Raw genomic sequence first — 17,070 nt, 5'->3', positions numbered from 1 at the left:
GGTTTGAGCTTTGTATTAAAATTATATGAAATGGTGAGTGGCCATAAATAGTATATACAACGTGTAAAAGACAACCGTCTTCAAGAGGAGGAAGCTAAGTCAATTATACAACATAAAGGGGGAGATTTATATAGTACACAAATTCAGAGGTTGAGATTTCTTCACCAGAAGAAGGGAAAACACAAATGCGCATATATATTTGAAGAATTGATATATGTTTCTTATTCATGTCCAAAAAAATGAAGGGAAATAAGGTCGTCTCTTGTCAATGATTTTCTTAATTTTAATCATTAGGAAACTAGCTTTCCACGATGGTATATTAATTTCACACATAGCCATGTTTTTGTTATAACATTTAACAATTGCTTGCTTCTGCTTCATCTGTTGCTTCTCCTATATATATGGCTAGTTTGATAGGGTCAACTTCCTTCAATTGCTGTTTTGATCAAACAAAACACGTAGGAGAAATCGTACAAACATTTTCAAAAGCTATTTCTATCAAACGGGCTCGTAATAATGTTTTCTAAAAACATATCTGTAAAGAAACTTGATTGTGACATAGTATCTATGATAGTGCTCTAGTTGATGATGGATATATAAGTAACTATATAGATAATTAATTATGAATTTAAAATTATATAAAGATTGTAATGTTAATGCCGTTAGAATTTTGGGGTGACCCGAATTCTTTTGTTGAAATAATTGTAGAATTCTAATTGAAGTACATATCAAGAGAAATTCTAGTTGGAATATTTTGAGGAATTATATTCAAATTTAATTGTCAAATTCCATTTAAAGTTCTATTTTGAAGCCCATTGGGAGTTGGAATTTGAGTTAGATTTTACGAGTTCAAATGATGAAACTTTTAGGTATTTTATTTTATCTACAACTCTACTTCTAGGGATGAATTTTTCCCTATAAATATGAGGTTCCTCTGTCAGTTTTGTGAGAAGCAATTTTACTAAATTGTATTTGTTTTCTCCATATTATTTAGTAATAAATATCGTTTCTCTACAATTAACCCTTTTTGGTTCTTCTTTACTTTAAATCTTATTTTTATGGAGTGATATTATTTACTTCAATATTATCAAATCTCATTCTTTACAATCCGATTTAGGATCAACTAGTGGTAGCGGAGCTTCCGCACCGAACAAGTGGTATCAGAGTTTGGTTCTTTTCATAGATTGGTTGAGATTTTTTCGAGATGGTTGGGTTGAAGTATGATATTCCGCAATTAGATCGCAATACAAGGTTTTTTGTGGTAAGTAAAGATGAGGGCTATTCTGGCGCAATTGAATTTAGACGATGTGTTGCTGGGTTTTGAGAAGATGTATTCCCATTACATGGCGGAAGGAGGGTCGTTAGAAGATCACATTACCTTGTTCAAGGAAATAGTTATAGATTTGGAAACAGTGGAGGTTAATACGATGAAAAGATCTTGTCATGATCATGTTGTGTTCGTTGCCTGGTTTTTGTGCATCATTTCGAGACACCATCTTGCATAGTCGAGATAGTTTAACTATAAACGATGTCTATGATGCTTTGCACTCAATGGGGAAAATGATGTAATACATTAAGTTTAAAAAAAAAAAAGATGAGAGAAAGAAGAAAAAAAAGGAAAATTCGCCAACGTGTTAGGGATTAAGTGGGTTATACTATTAGGCTTGAATTACTCATTTTGAAAGGTAAGTAAAAAGTTACTTATTTAAAGGTTATGTTTAATTTTATAGTTGTTAGATTGTTAGATTAAATTCAATTTTATTGAAATGGTTAAATATAATAAACTAGGAAATTGAGTAAAATGAAAGAAAAATTAGTTTAAGTAATTAAAGAGACTTTAAAAATCGCCTAAACGTGAAATAATTAAGTTTGGTTATCACCTATTTAATTAATGAAATTTCTCAAAATAGTTAATTATTGATTTAAAAATTATATCATATTTCAGGCGACGATACGGATATCGGAACAAATCATCAACCGAGTTGATTTTAGCGTACATAGTTCTGTGAGTGAAAAAATATAAATATTTTTAAAGTATCTATAAATTAAGAATATTGTCAAAGTACGTGCAATTATATGTAATTATGTGCTCGAATTATATGGTTATTATGAAAATATATTTTATTATGATACATGTGGGATTTCAAATATTGCATACGGTACATTGTGATTTGGAATATGAGATATGATTTTGAGATCAATCAGAAAAGTACCCGTGATTATATATTTCTTCTAGTTCACTGAGAGGCCTTGGCTGTATTCTATACTACACTGATGGGTCTTGGACCGGGGATGAAGGGGTCTCGACCATGTACATATAATTCATTGAGGGGCCTTCACCGTGTTCTAGAATTAATTATGACAGGCCTTTGAGACCGGCTTTTGTTCACGGAGGGGGCCAAAGGCCCGTGACGAAAGTTCTTAGCACGAGAGGCGGATTACATATTTCAGTTAGAGGGTAAATTTTTGGTGGATTTTTCTGCACGTTTGATGTGATGAGATTATAGCATGGTTATCAATTGATGTTCAAATCATGATTTTAAGATGATACTTTATGACCTTATGTGAATATTTCACTTTTTGGCTATAATTACATGATGGTAGTTCGTGAATTATCAAATTCTATGAACTTGATTTTCAATAAGAATGTATAAATGAAAAAGTATATTTATTTTGAACTTCTCCACTCACTGAGCTATCAATTTATATATTTTCTTACGTTTTTCCTTATCAGGCAGCAATTAAGTATCTGGGCATCTTTTGGACTTGAACATTTGATTTTGGAGTCAGAGCCACACTACAGAGTTTGTTAGTATGACTCATTTCATGGAGCATGTAGTCAGTATTTTGAGATACATGTTCATGTCTAGATGTGATTTTGCATCACTTGTAAATGGTTATGGAACTCACTATGTATTTTGTATCTACATGTATATTTCATGTTATTTCTTGGGAAGATTTCGGCTTATCTCTATTGTGTTGTATTATAGTTTGGGATTTGTGTGTAATTAATCACAAGTTGGTTAGTTCTGTTTACAGAGAAAATAATGTCGATATTCTGTTAGAAAAATAATGTATAAACAGTGATATATTGTACTTGTAGTAGCCTTGATGGTGGGTCCGACTTTTAGTTGGTGTCCATCATCGGCGCATGTCACGTCAAGGTCCAGTAGTGTTACACGGGGCGGGATATGTCAGTTTGGTATTAGAGCATGCATTAGAGTCTATAGGTTTGCATTGTACATACATACATTCTGATGTTTAGCATGTCATGCATAACTATTGGTGAGTCATGCCTCGTGGTGACAAAACTCAAAGGCTCCAAGATATATTGCCCCAGTCTCACATTGTTCTTGATAGAGATGAACTGAGAGAGCCGGAGAGAGTAGATGAATCAGTTCACCAGCCTCCTGAACAACGGGGATAGGGAAATGTGATTGAAATTGATCCTATGGCTGTTGAAAGAATTGCTATTGCCATTGCATATGCTATGCGTAATATTGAAAGAGATTTCAGTATTGAGAGGGCTACAAAATTAGGAGCTAAAATTTTCAATGGCACAGTCGATCCTATAGTTGCGCAGGCATGGATGACCAAGATAGAGAGAGTATTTGATGTTGTGGGTTGCTCAGACGATTCAAAGTTGTGTCTTACCACTTTCTTATTAGAGGAGGATGCATATGATTAGTGGCAGTTAGTACGGAACGCATATCTAGACCCTTCCATCATTACGTGAACATATTTTCGTCATATCTTTTATAATGTCTATTATCCTCAGTCCTATAAAGATGCAAAACAGGAGGAATTTTTGAAACTAGTACAAGGGCAGATGACAGTTTCAGAATATCAGGTAAAATTTATTGAACTTTCAAAGTATGCCCAAGTTCTTGTAAGCAACGAAATAGATAAATGCAGACGGTTTGAAAATGGGTTAAGGGAAGAAATCTGGTCAGTAGTAACAGTTGCAGGCTGGAAGGAATTTGGTAAATTAGTGGAATCAACTTTGAGAGTAGAAAAGAGTATTTCTAATAGGCCAAGTGGTAGAGAACAAACAATGCAGGGCAAGTAGTAGTCAGATAATGACAATTGCTTCTAACTATAGACTACCTCAAAGGGATAGTAGAGGATTTCGACCTGGTGTGTCCAGTTTGGGTCAATTTAAATCTCGATCATGGGGAAGTCAGGGCCCTAGATTTAGTCACAGTACTATGCAGTAGCCATCCAGCCATACTCACACTCAAGGTTCTTCCCAGAGATTATTTACTTCGAGACAGGGTGAGAGTTCTACTAGCAATAGACTTCCCTATTGTCAGTTATGTAGAAGACCTCATCTCGGCACGTGTCTAAATTTCAAAGGGAGTGGAGTCCATTATCATTGTGGTCAAGGTGGACACATTAGAATAAATTGTCCAGTTCTATCATAGGAAAGTGGTATGGTACAGAAGATGTTTCCTCAGCAGAATGCTGGTAGTAAAAGACAGAATCAAACTCAGAGAGATAATTCCGCCAACAGAACAGGTGCAAACAGTGTATCCTAGTCTAATATTGCAAGCGCTAGTGGTACAAAATCAAAAGGTCAGGCTTGACAACCGAAGACCGAGCGAAAGATTTTTGCTAGGACTCAGCAGGCGGCAGAGGAGTCACCAGATGTTATCATGGGTATGTTATCTATTTTTGATAGAAATGCTCGTATTTTGATTGATCCTGGATCTACACATTTTTTTATGTCATTTGCATTTGCTTTACATACGAATCAAAAGCCAGAACTTTTAGGCAGTTGTTTGGTAGTGAATACTCCAGTATGAGAATCACTATTAGCAAATAGTATATATTGAGATTGTGGGATTAAGGTAAAGGAGAATGAGCTGAAGGCAAATGTAATACCTCTTGACATACATGATTTCGATGTTATCTTGTGGACTTTCTGGCAACAAATCGAGCTTCAGTTGATTGCTTTCAAAAGGAGGTTGTGTTTAGACAGTTAGGACAGCCTGAAATTATATTCAATGGACAACGCAGAATTTTATCGTCTTGTGTGAAATTTGCTATTGACGCTAGAAGATTACTCAACAAGGGCTGCCATGCATATTTAGCTCATGTGATTGATACGAGTGCTAGCAAATAAAAACTTCTGATGTATTTCTAGAAGAATTACCGTGCTTACCATCAGACAGAGATATAGAGTTCACTATAGATCTGATTCCAGGAACGACACCTATTTTACGGGCACCATATAGAATCGCACTAGAAGAATTGAAAGAGCTAAATGTTCGGTTGCTAGAGTTGGTAGACAAGGGTTTCATCAGACCTAGTGTATCTCCGTAGGGAGTACCAGTTTTATTTGTGAAGAAGAAAGATGTCACCATGCGACTGTGCATAGATTACAGACAATTGAACAAAGTGATAATTCACAATAAATATCCTTTTATCATATATTGATAATCTTTTTGATCAGCTTCGTGGTGCTGCAGTATTTTCAAAGATTAATTTGCATTCTGGATATCATCAACTTAAAATCTAGGACAATGATGTGCCAAAAACTGCTTTCAGGACAAGATATGGTCATTTTGAATTTCTTGTGATGCCATTTGGGTTGACCAATGCATAATAGCATTTATGGATATGATTGTTAGGTTTAAAAATGTAATTGGCAATTCTGTGGACAAAACGGACTAAATTGTATAATTGTAAAAGTCAAGGACTTAATTGAACATTGGTATAAAAGTCAGGGACTTAGGGTGCAATTTGTATAGATGAGGTAAATTAGTGTTCGAGTTGTTGAAGGAGTCCAAGATGTCCAAGAAGAACACACAAGATCATCGGAATGCAATTGGAAGTCTAAAGAATATCAAAGAGCTGCAAAAATTATGTTCCTAATTTTCAGTCATAAATTGCAACGCATTTTTCACATAGAAAATGTTAGAATTTGGACAAGGCTATTTCTAGAAGAATTGTAGCCTTTGAGTTATCTTTTCAACGCATCTTGAATCACCTCGATCAGACATTGAAAGAGTAAGTTATGATGAAAATACTGACGACTGTTCACTGTCGCTCGCTTCTCGCTGACATTTCGTTCGAGCGAAAAAAACAGAATACCTCTCGCTCGATTCTCGCTGGGTCTCGCTCAAGCGACACTCCTATGCAGATAAAATCCTATTTCACATTTTTGAGGTGTTTTACTTGGTCCATACCACCTAGATACCTTCAAATATAAATACTCAAGCCCTAGGACGAAATTGAAGAGATTGCTACATTATTCTTTCATTGCAAAAGATATTCATAACATCTTTGAAGAGATTCAAGGTGCAATTAATTGGAGATTTCATCTACATCAATCTTGTGATCCGGCAACCATTGTTTTGGGTAAAAATATTGAATCTACATAACCCAAAATACCTTACTTCCTTAATCTATTGAGGAAGGGACTCTCTCATTGGAGGATTGAAAGAGATTGATTGAGGCGCAGTTACAAGCACAAGAACAGACAGTTCTTGGTGTTCCAGTTGGTGATACAATTAGCTAAAGACCAGGAGGTTGAAGTGGACAACAGATTGGGCTGCGGGAGGTAGATCAGGAAGTCTAGCAGGAGGCTAGAAGTATCTACAGCAGTAGATCGTGAGGCTGGAACAGCTGGTCTGATTGGGTACGGAGTTTGGTATAACTTGAACTTGCTGAATTGATATAGTGGAGGTAACTGCTTGGTCCCAAAGTTTTACCCACGTTGGGGTTTCTCCGTCATCATATTGTTTGTTATTTACTGCTTTGCATAATATACAAACTATGGCATTCTAACATAGGTTAATTGACTTGTATGATTAATCACCTAGACAACTAGTTAAAGTGACTTGTTGCTTTAGTTAGATTAATTCCGCACGTAAGGTCAAATTGGTTAAAGTGAAATCTAGAACGAAAACTTGGTAACGCATAAAATTTGAACTTGATACTGTATCACGTTAGTCGAACTTTCTAGCATATCTAAGCATTCTAGGTCGAATTTTTCAATGATGAATAGAGTGTTTCGCCCATATTTAGACAGATTTGTGATTGTATTCATTGATGATATTTTAGTGTACTCTTGAGATGATGATGAACACACAGAGCATCTCATAATCATTTTGCACACTCTCGTGATAAGCAATTGTATGCTAAATTCAGTAAATGTGAATTCTGACTTGATAGAGTTGTATTTTTGGGACATGTCATATCAGTAGAGGAAATTTATGTTGACCCGTAGAAAACTGAGGTAGTGATAAAATGGGAAAGCCCTACTAATGTGACAGAAATACGAAGTTTTCTTGGTTTAGCAGGTTATTATCATCGTTTTGTAGAGGGATTTTCTAAGATCGCTATTCCTTTGACTAGTTTGACTAGAAAGAATGCTAAATTTGCATGGAATGAAGATTGTGAAAGAAGTTTCCTCGAATTAAAAAATCGATAAGTGTTAGCTCCAGTTCTTACATTTCCATCTCCCGGCAAAGAGTTTGTGATATATAGTGATGTTTCACGTCAGGGTCTTGGCTGTGTTTTGATGCAGAATAGGAAAATTATAGTGTATGCTTCTAGGCAGTTGAAAAAATATGAACTGAGTTATCATACACATGACTTAGAGCTAGCTGCAGTTGTCCTAGCCTTGAAAATTTGGAGACATTACTTGTATGGTGAGAGATGTCAGATATATACAGATCATAAAGGCTTAAAGTATATTTTCGATTTGAAAGAGTTAAACTTGAGGCAAATAAGATGGTTAGAGCTAATAAAAGATTACGATTGCACGATTATTTATCATTCAAAGAAGGCTAATGTAGTTGCTGATACTCTCAGTCGAAAAATATCAAGTCCTATGACCCAAACTAATGCAGTATGTTCATCTTTGTTTGGTGAGTTCAGAGCTTCTCACGCCCAATTATCAGTTACCAATGTAAGAGCATTGTTTGCCAACTTCCAAGTGAGGCCTACTTTGATTGACACAATTAAAGAAGCGCAACCTCAAGATCCAGTGTTCAACAAATTGAAAGAAGAAGTTAGTAAAGGTAAGCATAAAGATTATACCATTCGAGATGATGGAGCTTTAGTTATGGGAAACAGATTATGTGTTCTAGATAATTCGAAATTGAAGAGAGAAATTCTAGAAAAGGCACATAGTTCAGCTTACGCGATGCATCCGGGTAGTACTAAAATGTATCGTATATTCAAGGAACACTATTGGTGGCATGGAATGAAGAGAGAAATAGTTGAGTTTGTATCTAAATGTCTCATTTGCCAACAAGTGAAACCAGATTGTCAGAAAATAGCAAGATTGTTACAAACGTTGCCTATTCCGGAGTGGGAATGGGAGAACGTTACTATGGATTTCTTATTCGGACTTCCACGGACTCAGGTGGACATGATGGCATATGAATCGTTGTAGACAGATTGATGAAGACCGCTAAATTTTTGCCTATTAATGTCACTTACTTGTTAGACAATTTGACAAAAATATATGTTGATGAGATAATCAGTTTGTATGGGGCACTAGTATCTATTGTTTTAGATAGAGATTCTCGTTTCACTTCTAAATTTTGACCCAGTTTGCAGAAAGCTATGGGTACTAAATTTCATTTCAGTACAGCTTTTCCTCCACAAACAGATGGTCAGTCAAAAAGAACTATTCAAACTTTGGAAGACATGTTACAAGCTTGTGTACTATAGTTCAAAGGAAATTGGGATACTCATCTTCCTTTGATGGAGTTTGCTTATAATAACAGTTATCATTCGAGTATAGAAATGGCTCCTTTTGAAGCACTATATGGTAGGAAATACAGAACTCTAGTATGTTGGGATGAAGTTGGCGAAAGAAAGTTATTGGATCCTAAATATGTCCAGATTACTGCTGAGAAAGTAAAGATAATTAAAGAAAAGTTAAAGATAGCACAAGATAGACAGAAGAAATATGCAGATAGACGCAGAAGAAACCTTGAATTTGATGTTGGGAATAGAGTTTTCCTACGATTGTCGCCATAGAAAAGTGTTATCAAATTTGGTAAACGAGGTAAATTGAGTTCGAGGTATATTGGCCCTTACGAGATTGTTGAACGCATCGATCCAGTTGCGTATCAATTGGCTTTGCCAACAGAATTCTCCAAAATTCATGATGTATTCCATGTTTCCATGCTTCGTAAGTATATTCCAGATCCATCTCATGTTTTGAAATCACAACCAATAGAGCTGAAATAAAATCTTACATATAAAGAAGAACTAGTTCAAATATTGAATAGAAAGGAACATGTCTTGCATAGTAAGACTATTCCCTTGGTTAAAGTTTTGTGGAGGAATCATGTCGTAGAAGAAGCAACATGGGAAAGTGAAGAACATATGCATTCTCAGTACCCACGACTTTTTCATACTTGATCAATCAAATTTCGAGGACGAAATTCTTTTAAGGGAGTGAGTTTTGTAATACATTAATTTAAAAAAAAAAAGGGGGGGGGATAACATGAGGCAATGGAATCCAATTCCACCCAAAATCAATTTAAAAACAAGAACACACACTACACACACAAAGAAAACGAACCAGAGAGAAAAGAGAAAGGAAAAAAAAAAAGGAAAAAGAGGAAAAGAAAGAAGAAAAAAAGGAAAATTCGCCAACGTATTAGGAATTAAGTGGGTTATACTATTAGGCTTGAATTTCTCAATTTTGAAAGGTAAGTAAAAAGTTACTTATTGAAATGTTATGTTTAATTTTATAGTTTTAGATTAAATTCAATTTTATTGAAAGGGTTAAGTATAATAAACTAAGAAATTGAGTAAAATGAAAGAAAAATTAGTTTTAGTAATTAAAAAGACTTTAGAAATCGCCTAAACGTGAAATAATTAAGTTTGGATATCACCTATTTAATTAATGAAATTTCTTCAAATAGTTAATTATTGATTTAAAAATTATATCATATTTCAGGCGACGATACGGATATCATGATAACTTACCAACCGAGTTGATTTTGGTGTACATAGTTCTGTGAGTGAAAAAATATAAATATTTTTAAAGTATTTATAAATTAAGAATATTGTCAAAATATGTGCAATTATATGCAATTATGTGCTCGAATTCTATGATTATTATGGAAATATCTTTTATTATGATACATGTGGAATTTCAAAGATTATATACGGTAAATTGTACATTGGAATATGAGATATGATTTTGAGGCTGATCAGAAAAGTATTCGTGGTTATATATTTCTTCTTGTTCATTGAGGGGCCTTGACCGTGTTCTATACTACACTGATGGGTTTTGGATCGAGGATGAAGGGATCTCGACCGTGTACATATAGTTCACTGAGGGGCATTGGCCGTGCTCTAGAATTGATTATGAAAAATCTTTGAGATCGACTTTCATTCACGAAGGGGGCCAAAGGCCTGTGGCGAAAGTTCTTAGCACGAGAGGCTGATTACATATTTCAGTCAGAGGTTACTTTTTTGTAGATTTTTCTGCACGTTTGATGTAATGAGATTATAGCATGGTTATCAACCGATATTCAAATCATGATTTTAAGATGATACTTTATGACTTTATGTGAATATTTTACTTTTTGGCTATAATTACATGATGGTAGCTCGTGAATTATCAAATTATATGAATTTGATTTTCAATAAAAATGTATAAATGAAAAAGTATATTTATTTTGAACTTCTCCACTCACTATGCTATCAACTCATATATTTTCCTACATTTTTCCTTATCAGGCAGCAGTTGAGTATCTAAGTATCTTTTGGAGTTGAAGTCAGAGCCACACTACGGAGTTCATTACTATGACTCACTTCATAGAGCATGTAGTCAGTATTTTGAGACACATGTTCATATCTATATGTGATTTTACATCACTTGCAAATAGTTAGGAGGCTCACTATGTATTTTATATCTACATGTATATTTCACATTATTTCTTGGTAAAAATTGAGATTTCAACTTATCTCTATTGTGTTGTGTTATAGTTTGGAATTTGTGTGTAATTGATCACAGGTTGGTTAGTCCTATTTATAGGATAATGTATAAAAAGTGACATATTGTACTTGTAGCAGCTTTGATGGTGAGTCCGACTTTTAGTTGGTATCCATCATCGGCGCATGCCACGTCCGAGTTTAGTAGTATTACATGAGGCAGGGTGTGTCAGATGAAGCATTTGATTAGAGCTATATCAAGGGATGGAAAATCTCTTGTATCTCAAGGTGGTCGACGGAGAGGCAGATCGAAAGTCAAGTTTAGCAATGTGTATTGTTACTATGCAAACGAAAGGGACATATTCAGAAGGATTGCGATACGTTGCAGGCTAGAGGTGACTTAGCTGCAAATCGTGGAGAGCAACCTTTGGCTTCAGATGAAACCAATGTAGTTGAGGATTTTTCAGATGTCGGAGATATGATGTTAACCATGGTATCTGATGTGGAATTTAGGCCTCACGAGGAGTGGATTTTTGATTCGGCATGTTCGCACCATATTTGTTCTGATTTATTTTTGATTCGGCATGTTCGCACCATATTTGTTCTGATAGAAATTTATTTTAGACAAATGAGACTATTAGCAAGGTGGAGTTGTAATGGGAAACAACTAGTCTTATCGTATTGCTGGAATCAGTCAAGTCAGATTGCGGTTGTAGGAGGGACGATCAAAACACTTGACCAGGCTGACACGTTCCAAATCTGAAGAGGAATCTCATCTCGCTGAGTGCCCTGGATGTAAAAGGGTATAACTTCCCTAGAGGAGGTGGAGTTTTGAAGGTCCGTAAGGGAGTCCGAGTTGTACTGGAGGGACGAAAAAGATCCAAGTTGTACATTTTACAGGAGCGTGCAGAACCAATTAAGAGGAGACATTTGAGCAAGTTTATACCTTAGTGGAAGTTCGGTTTGTTACGGTACCTCTTGTGTTGGGCTTTAAGTCAGTTCAGAACACTGTTAGGGAAAGCGTTGGTGATTCCGCTTTGCCATCAATTTCAGTGGGTATACTGTGTTCAGTTGCTGGGGTTGGACTCATCGAGCATAGGTACCCTGGAGTCAGTAATGTTTGGGATGCTTTTGGGGATTTGAAGTCGACTGTTCAAGCAAGGGTCCTTCTGATCAAATCGGTTTGGTTCTTGCTACAGGGTGTGCTTCGACCCTGTGCGATCAACATTAATTTCGAAGAGGAATTTTGGGAACTGTAGGATTTGGTTTGGGTGTCGCTTGTGGACGTTGGGCAGTGACATTTTTTTTGGTTTATATGAAGTGTTTGATTACTGCGTTGAGGAGATTGACCAGTTCATTTCGATGCAGAAGAATTTGAAATCTAGAAGTTTCGTTTGGTTGCACTGGAATTCTTGTCAAGATGGATATTGTTAGAATTTTGAGGTGACCCGAATTCTTTTGTTGAAATAATTATAGAATTCTAACTGAAGTGCACATCAAGATAAATTCTAGTTGAAATACTTTGAGGAATCCTATTCAAGTTTAATTGTCAAATTCTATTTAAAGTTCTATTTTGAAGCCCATTAGGAGTTGAAATTTGAGTTAGACTTGAAGAGTTAAAATGATGAAACTTTTAGGCATTTTATTTCATCTACAACTCTATTTCTAGTGATGAATTTTTTTCTATAAATATGAGGCTCCTCTGTCAGTTTTGTGAGAAGTAATTTTGCTAAATTGTGCTTATTTTCTCCATATTGTTCAGTAATAAATATCGTTCATCTGCGATTAACTCTTTTTGTTCTCCTTCATTTTAAATCTTGTTTTCGTGGTGTGATCTTATTTTACTTCAATATTGTCATTAAATCTCATTCTTTACAATCTGATTTGGGATCAACAAGTGATAGCAGAGCTTCCGCACCCAACAAACGCACATACTTTCCTCCAAATTTTATATGTGTAGAGAATAAAATCAATTCTTAGTCTCATTTCGCCAGCGTTAAATGATCTCTTGTACAAGAGATCATTGAAGTAAAAAGGGGGAAATATTTGTGATTGTTCCTAACGGCTAGTTTTGATTTGGTCTTCGTCAAAACCGCCCTGCTGTACTAATCTCTTAATTGATTACTTATCTTAAATTAATTATAGACAATGCCTTGTCAACAATTTAAACTTTTACGTTTAAGTGTTTGAAATGGTATGAGAGCATTTAAAATAAAAAATTAAAAAACTAACTACTCTCAATTAAATTTGTTGCCATTTATTTGTAAAAATTGCATGTGTCTCAAGCATTTTTAGAAAAATGAATATCAACATATATGTGATGTGGCGTGCACAAACAAAATTAAATAAATATATTTATTCGATCTCTAACGTATTAAATTTTTTAATATATGGTTAAATAAACGCGCTCTTCTCCTTGTTTTTGAATATGTCTTAAGTTGTTTTAATTAAGATACGCGGTCTAATTAATAATGTGGCCGGTCTATTATTAAATACATGGACTATGTTGTCATCGAAGGGATTTAAAAAACACCATGTGTCTGTTAGCCAGTTTCCTTGTATTAATGGTTAATGAAAGGCGGCACGAGTTAATTAAATTAACAATGTAAATTCTGGTTATTGATTAAAAGACTTGTACATTCATTTTCTTAATTAAAAATTTCAGTTTAATATTGGAAAATATATATATATATATATATATCCTGTATTTTTTTTAAATGGGTGCTCCTCCAATGGTATATAGTTTTAGCCGTTGTTTGATTTCCATTAAATTACATTACATTACATTTTATTTTTCTCTCTCCTATTTTCAACCACACAATCTTTCATAAAATAATATTACACGTAAATCGAAAATCATTCATTCTTTTTCAACCACTCATTTTTTCAACAAAACACTATTCCCCCCATTTTCATTACAAAAAATGGGGGCCAAACAGGGGTTTAATCACAAAGAACGAACCATCCCTGGCATCAAGACCAAGAACCACCATTTTCTTCTTGGCAAACATCACTATATAAATTATTTTTTGATCATATTCTAAATTAAAATTACAACAAAACAAAAAATTAGGTTGTATACAATTTCCAAACAAATAATAAATGAAAGTTCAAATAATTTCCCACATCTTCATCATTCTACACGTGCTAATAAGCTATATTGGATGATCGGTCGAGTATCAACACCTTGGCATGTCGGGAGGAGGAGGCAATATTTTAGCATCTCGACTCTTGCCATTTTTGACAGTGAAAGCCATTCCCATTCCCCAACTTACATGACGCTCAAAATGGCAATGCATCATCCAAACTCCTGCAATAATTAAATTTACATCCCTAAATTTTCATTGAAATCTTGATGATGAACAATACTAAGTAGAATAATATGCCATGTACCTGGATTATTCGCTTTGAATCTGATTGCTGTCCATCCATTTCTTGGAACTGCAATTGTTTCCATTAGAGGAGGGTCAATGAGATTATAGTTCAAAGGGTCTTTGTCTTTGTCGAAGTTTCCAAATCCCCATCCAACCACATAAAAGCTATATCCATGTAAGTGCATAGGATGATCTATTCCTGCTACTGTGTTCGTTCCTTGGAACACAAGCTCTACTGTGGAATTGTAATCAAGAACTACTACATCTGTCCCATTTTCAGGCCTCCACAGGTCCCTAGGAATGACATCTGCAGTATAATTGAAAGTCAATGGTGGATCATTGGGAAAGTCATCTCCATAAACTCCTCTGATGCCCCTGTAATAAGCTTGAAGAATGTCGACTCTAGGCAGCTGAAAGGTTATGTTATTCACACTTGCTGAAAAACGTTCATTAAAAGGTCCCTCGCATGAATTATTGGGGCAAGGGTTTAAATTGATGGAAAGGGTAAAGAATAATTTGTTGGTCACATTTAAAGGAACATCAACAGGATATTTTTCATTTGCTAAACTTCTGAGTTGCCCTGTGAAATTAGCCGAAGCATTTGTATCGTTGAAATTGGGAAGATTTGGAAGCAATGGAGATGCTGGTGTAGTATAATTTCCCCTATACGCGATAATAGCGGTTGTAGTTGTGTTATCAAAATTCCCCGCGCTAGCATAAACCCTGGAAGCCATATAATAGTGGCTAGGGTTTTGGTTAGCTTCCAACAAGAAATCAATGGTTTGTCCAGGTGAAATGGCAATGAGATTACTCTTTAACGGTTTCGTGTAGCTGCCATCTGATCCTACTACAGTAATAGTGTGGTTTGCAATGGAAAAGAACATAATGTTGTTCATGACTGCATTAACCATTCGGAGTAGATAAGTCTTGCCAAAATCCACAGTCAACTTGAATGTATCTGCAAATTTTGTATTACAGATTAGCTAGAATGTATCACCATTTTTTTCACGAAGTTATCTAATTGATTCATGACAACGTTAATTCAGCTACGAACCTGATCTGGAGCATAAATATAGATCTCCGGGTTGACCGTTTATGAGGAAAGCATCCGAGACATTTGGATCCGCTCCGCTTGCAATGAATTCATTCATAACCTCTTCCACATCACTGTTCCACCACTCGTCTGGATTGCGGAAATTTAAACAATGTCTCCTTTTTAAATTTTTTCCATTAATATTTATACAAAAGCAAAAAAATTGGACATCATGTATAAATATGTACCTAGTATGATGGGAACTTCAGCATGAGGCTTGGGGAAAGGATAGTCATTTTTCTTCTTGGGATAAATAATGATTGCACCATGCACGGTAGCACGCGACCATTCACTATGAGCATGCCACCACAATGTTCCTTCCTCGTCTGAGAGCACAATCTTTTGGCTAAACTTTGTTCCAGGTCGAATGGGGCATTGAGTGACATACTCGGGACCATCAGACCATGGATATCTTGGCATTTTCACTCCATGCCTGCAAAAGGCAGAATAAATTCCAGTCTGTATTAATTTATCACACATGTATACTAATTATATAAAAATGTTTATACCAGTGAATGGTGATGTTTTCGTTTGCTCGGTTGTGAACATCAACAATTACTGTTTCTCCCTTAGTAGCGTATATAGTTGGCCCTGGAAATTGTCCATTTATTGTCAAGATGGTCTTGTTGGTGCAAAGCCTTGCGTATGGAGCATCTCTCAACTGCAAAAACAAAGATTATTAACTTCAATAAATGATCTTAAATTTTATGCTTCCAAAAACACTTAAAATTAGGCATATATTATACTCACCACAAACTTATAGCGACGTTGCTGAGCATTGGTAGGCAGTACGCCACCTAGAAGAAGAAACCCTATGAAATGTAAGACGAAAACTTTCATAATCAACCACATAATTGCTTGATTGCTTTCTATATTCAAATTTTCTTATGCCTTGTGTTCTTGTTTGGATTAGGACAAGAGTTTGATGTATTTATAGGGTTGGAAGTATAGAAAGATGATAAAGCTGTTCGTTGTTCCATAGGTTCATGAAATGATTAGAATAATTAAGACTGTCAGATTTGGCTTACATATTCCAATACCATGTTTTTGACCATTCAAATGTAAAGAGATTTTGTCAAAATCTTCATTTAAAATTTTATAATTTTTATACTTCCTTTCCTTTGGTTGGATTAGGTAGTTTACGCTATGAATTCTATGTTTCCCACAAGGAAAGAGTCTTGTGGACCGCGTTCATTGAAAAGAATTATTCTCAACTACTATAACTTAGCTTTATCTTTAATATTTACATTATACTCGAAATAATTAATTGTCCAAAAGATAAAAGTTGTCTCAAAATTAAGTAAGGGGAACCGTGTCTTAGGCTGCTAGTTAGGGACAGCTATGATTTCAATAATTAAATTAGCATAAGATATGAAACTTTGAGTAGTGAAAGATGATCTTGCTATTTTCAATAAGACGGCTCTTGGCCTTCATTTTAACTCTTGTTATTCTCAATCGACAGCTATTGGCCTTAATTTTAACTACCAATCCCTTGTGATCGTGCGTATCTTCTTAATTCTAAATATCATCATAGTCATCTGTATGAATCCATGATAACTAATTAACAATTATAAGAAATTAATACCTACTAAGCTTGCATACTTGGTCCTCAGTCTGTGGTCCCGACAATAAAAATGGAAGATCGTCAAGCTTTCATAGTATTCCAATTGTAGTTTAAAGTTTCGATGA

At 35.0% G+C, this 17,070-nt stretch overlaps 1 protein-coding gene across 1 annotated transcript; it reads right to left on the bottom strand.

The window, feature by feature from the left end:
* Positions 1 to 13,848: 13,848 nt before the first annotated feature.
* On the bottom strand, positions 13,849 to 16,294 carry LOC111408779 (laccase-14-like). Its single transcript, XM_023038550.1, has 6 exons — positions 16,132 to 16,294; positions 15,891 to 16,042; positions 15,570 to 15,814; positions 15,343 to 15,471; positions 14,308 to 15,246; positions 13,849 to 14,224 (listed from the first exon to the last, which is right to left on the bottom strand). The coding sequence occupies exons 1-6, from the start codon at positions 16,231 to 16,233 to the stop codon at positions 14,094 to 14,096; spliced, it is 1,698 nt and encodes a 565-aa protein (XP_022894318.1). The 5' UTR covers positions 16,234 to 16,294; the 3' UTR covers positions 13,849 to 14,093.
* Between the last annotated feature and the right edge of the window lie 776 nt (positions 16,295 to 17,070).

Source organism: Olea europaea, chromosome 14 (genome assembly GCF_002742605.1).
Source record: "Olea europaea var. sylvestris chromosome 14, O_europaea_v1, whole genome shotgun sequence".
NCBI lineage: Eukaryota > Viridiplantae > Streptophyta > Magnoliopsida > Lamiales > Oleaceae > Olea > Olea europaea.
The sequence above is the reverse complement of the archived record's forward strand: the minus strand, read 5'-3'. Positions and strand labels throughout refer to the sequence as shown.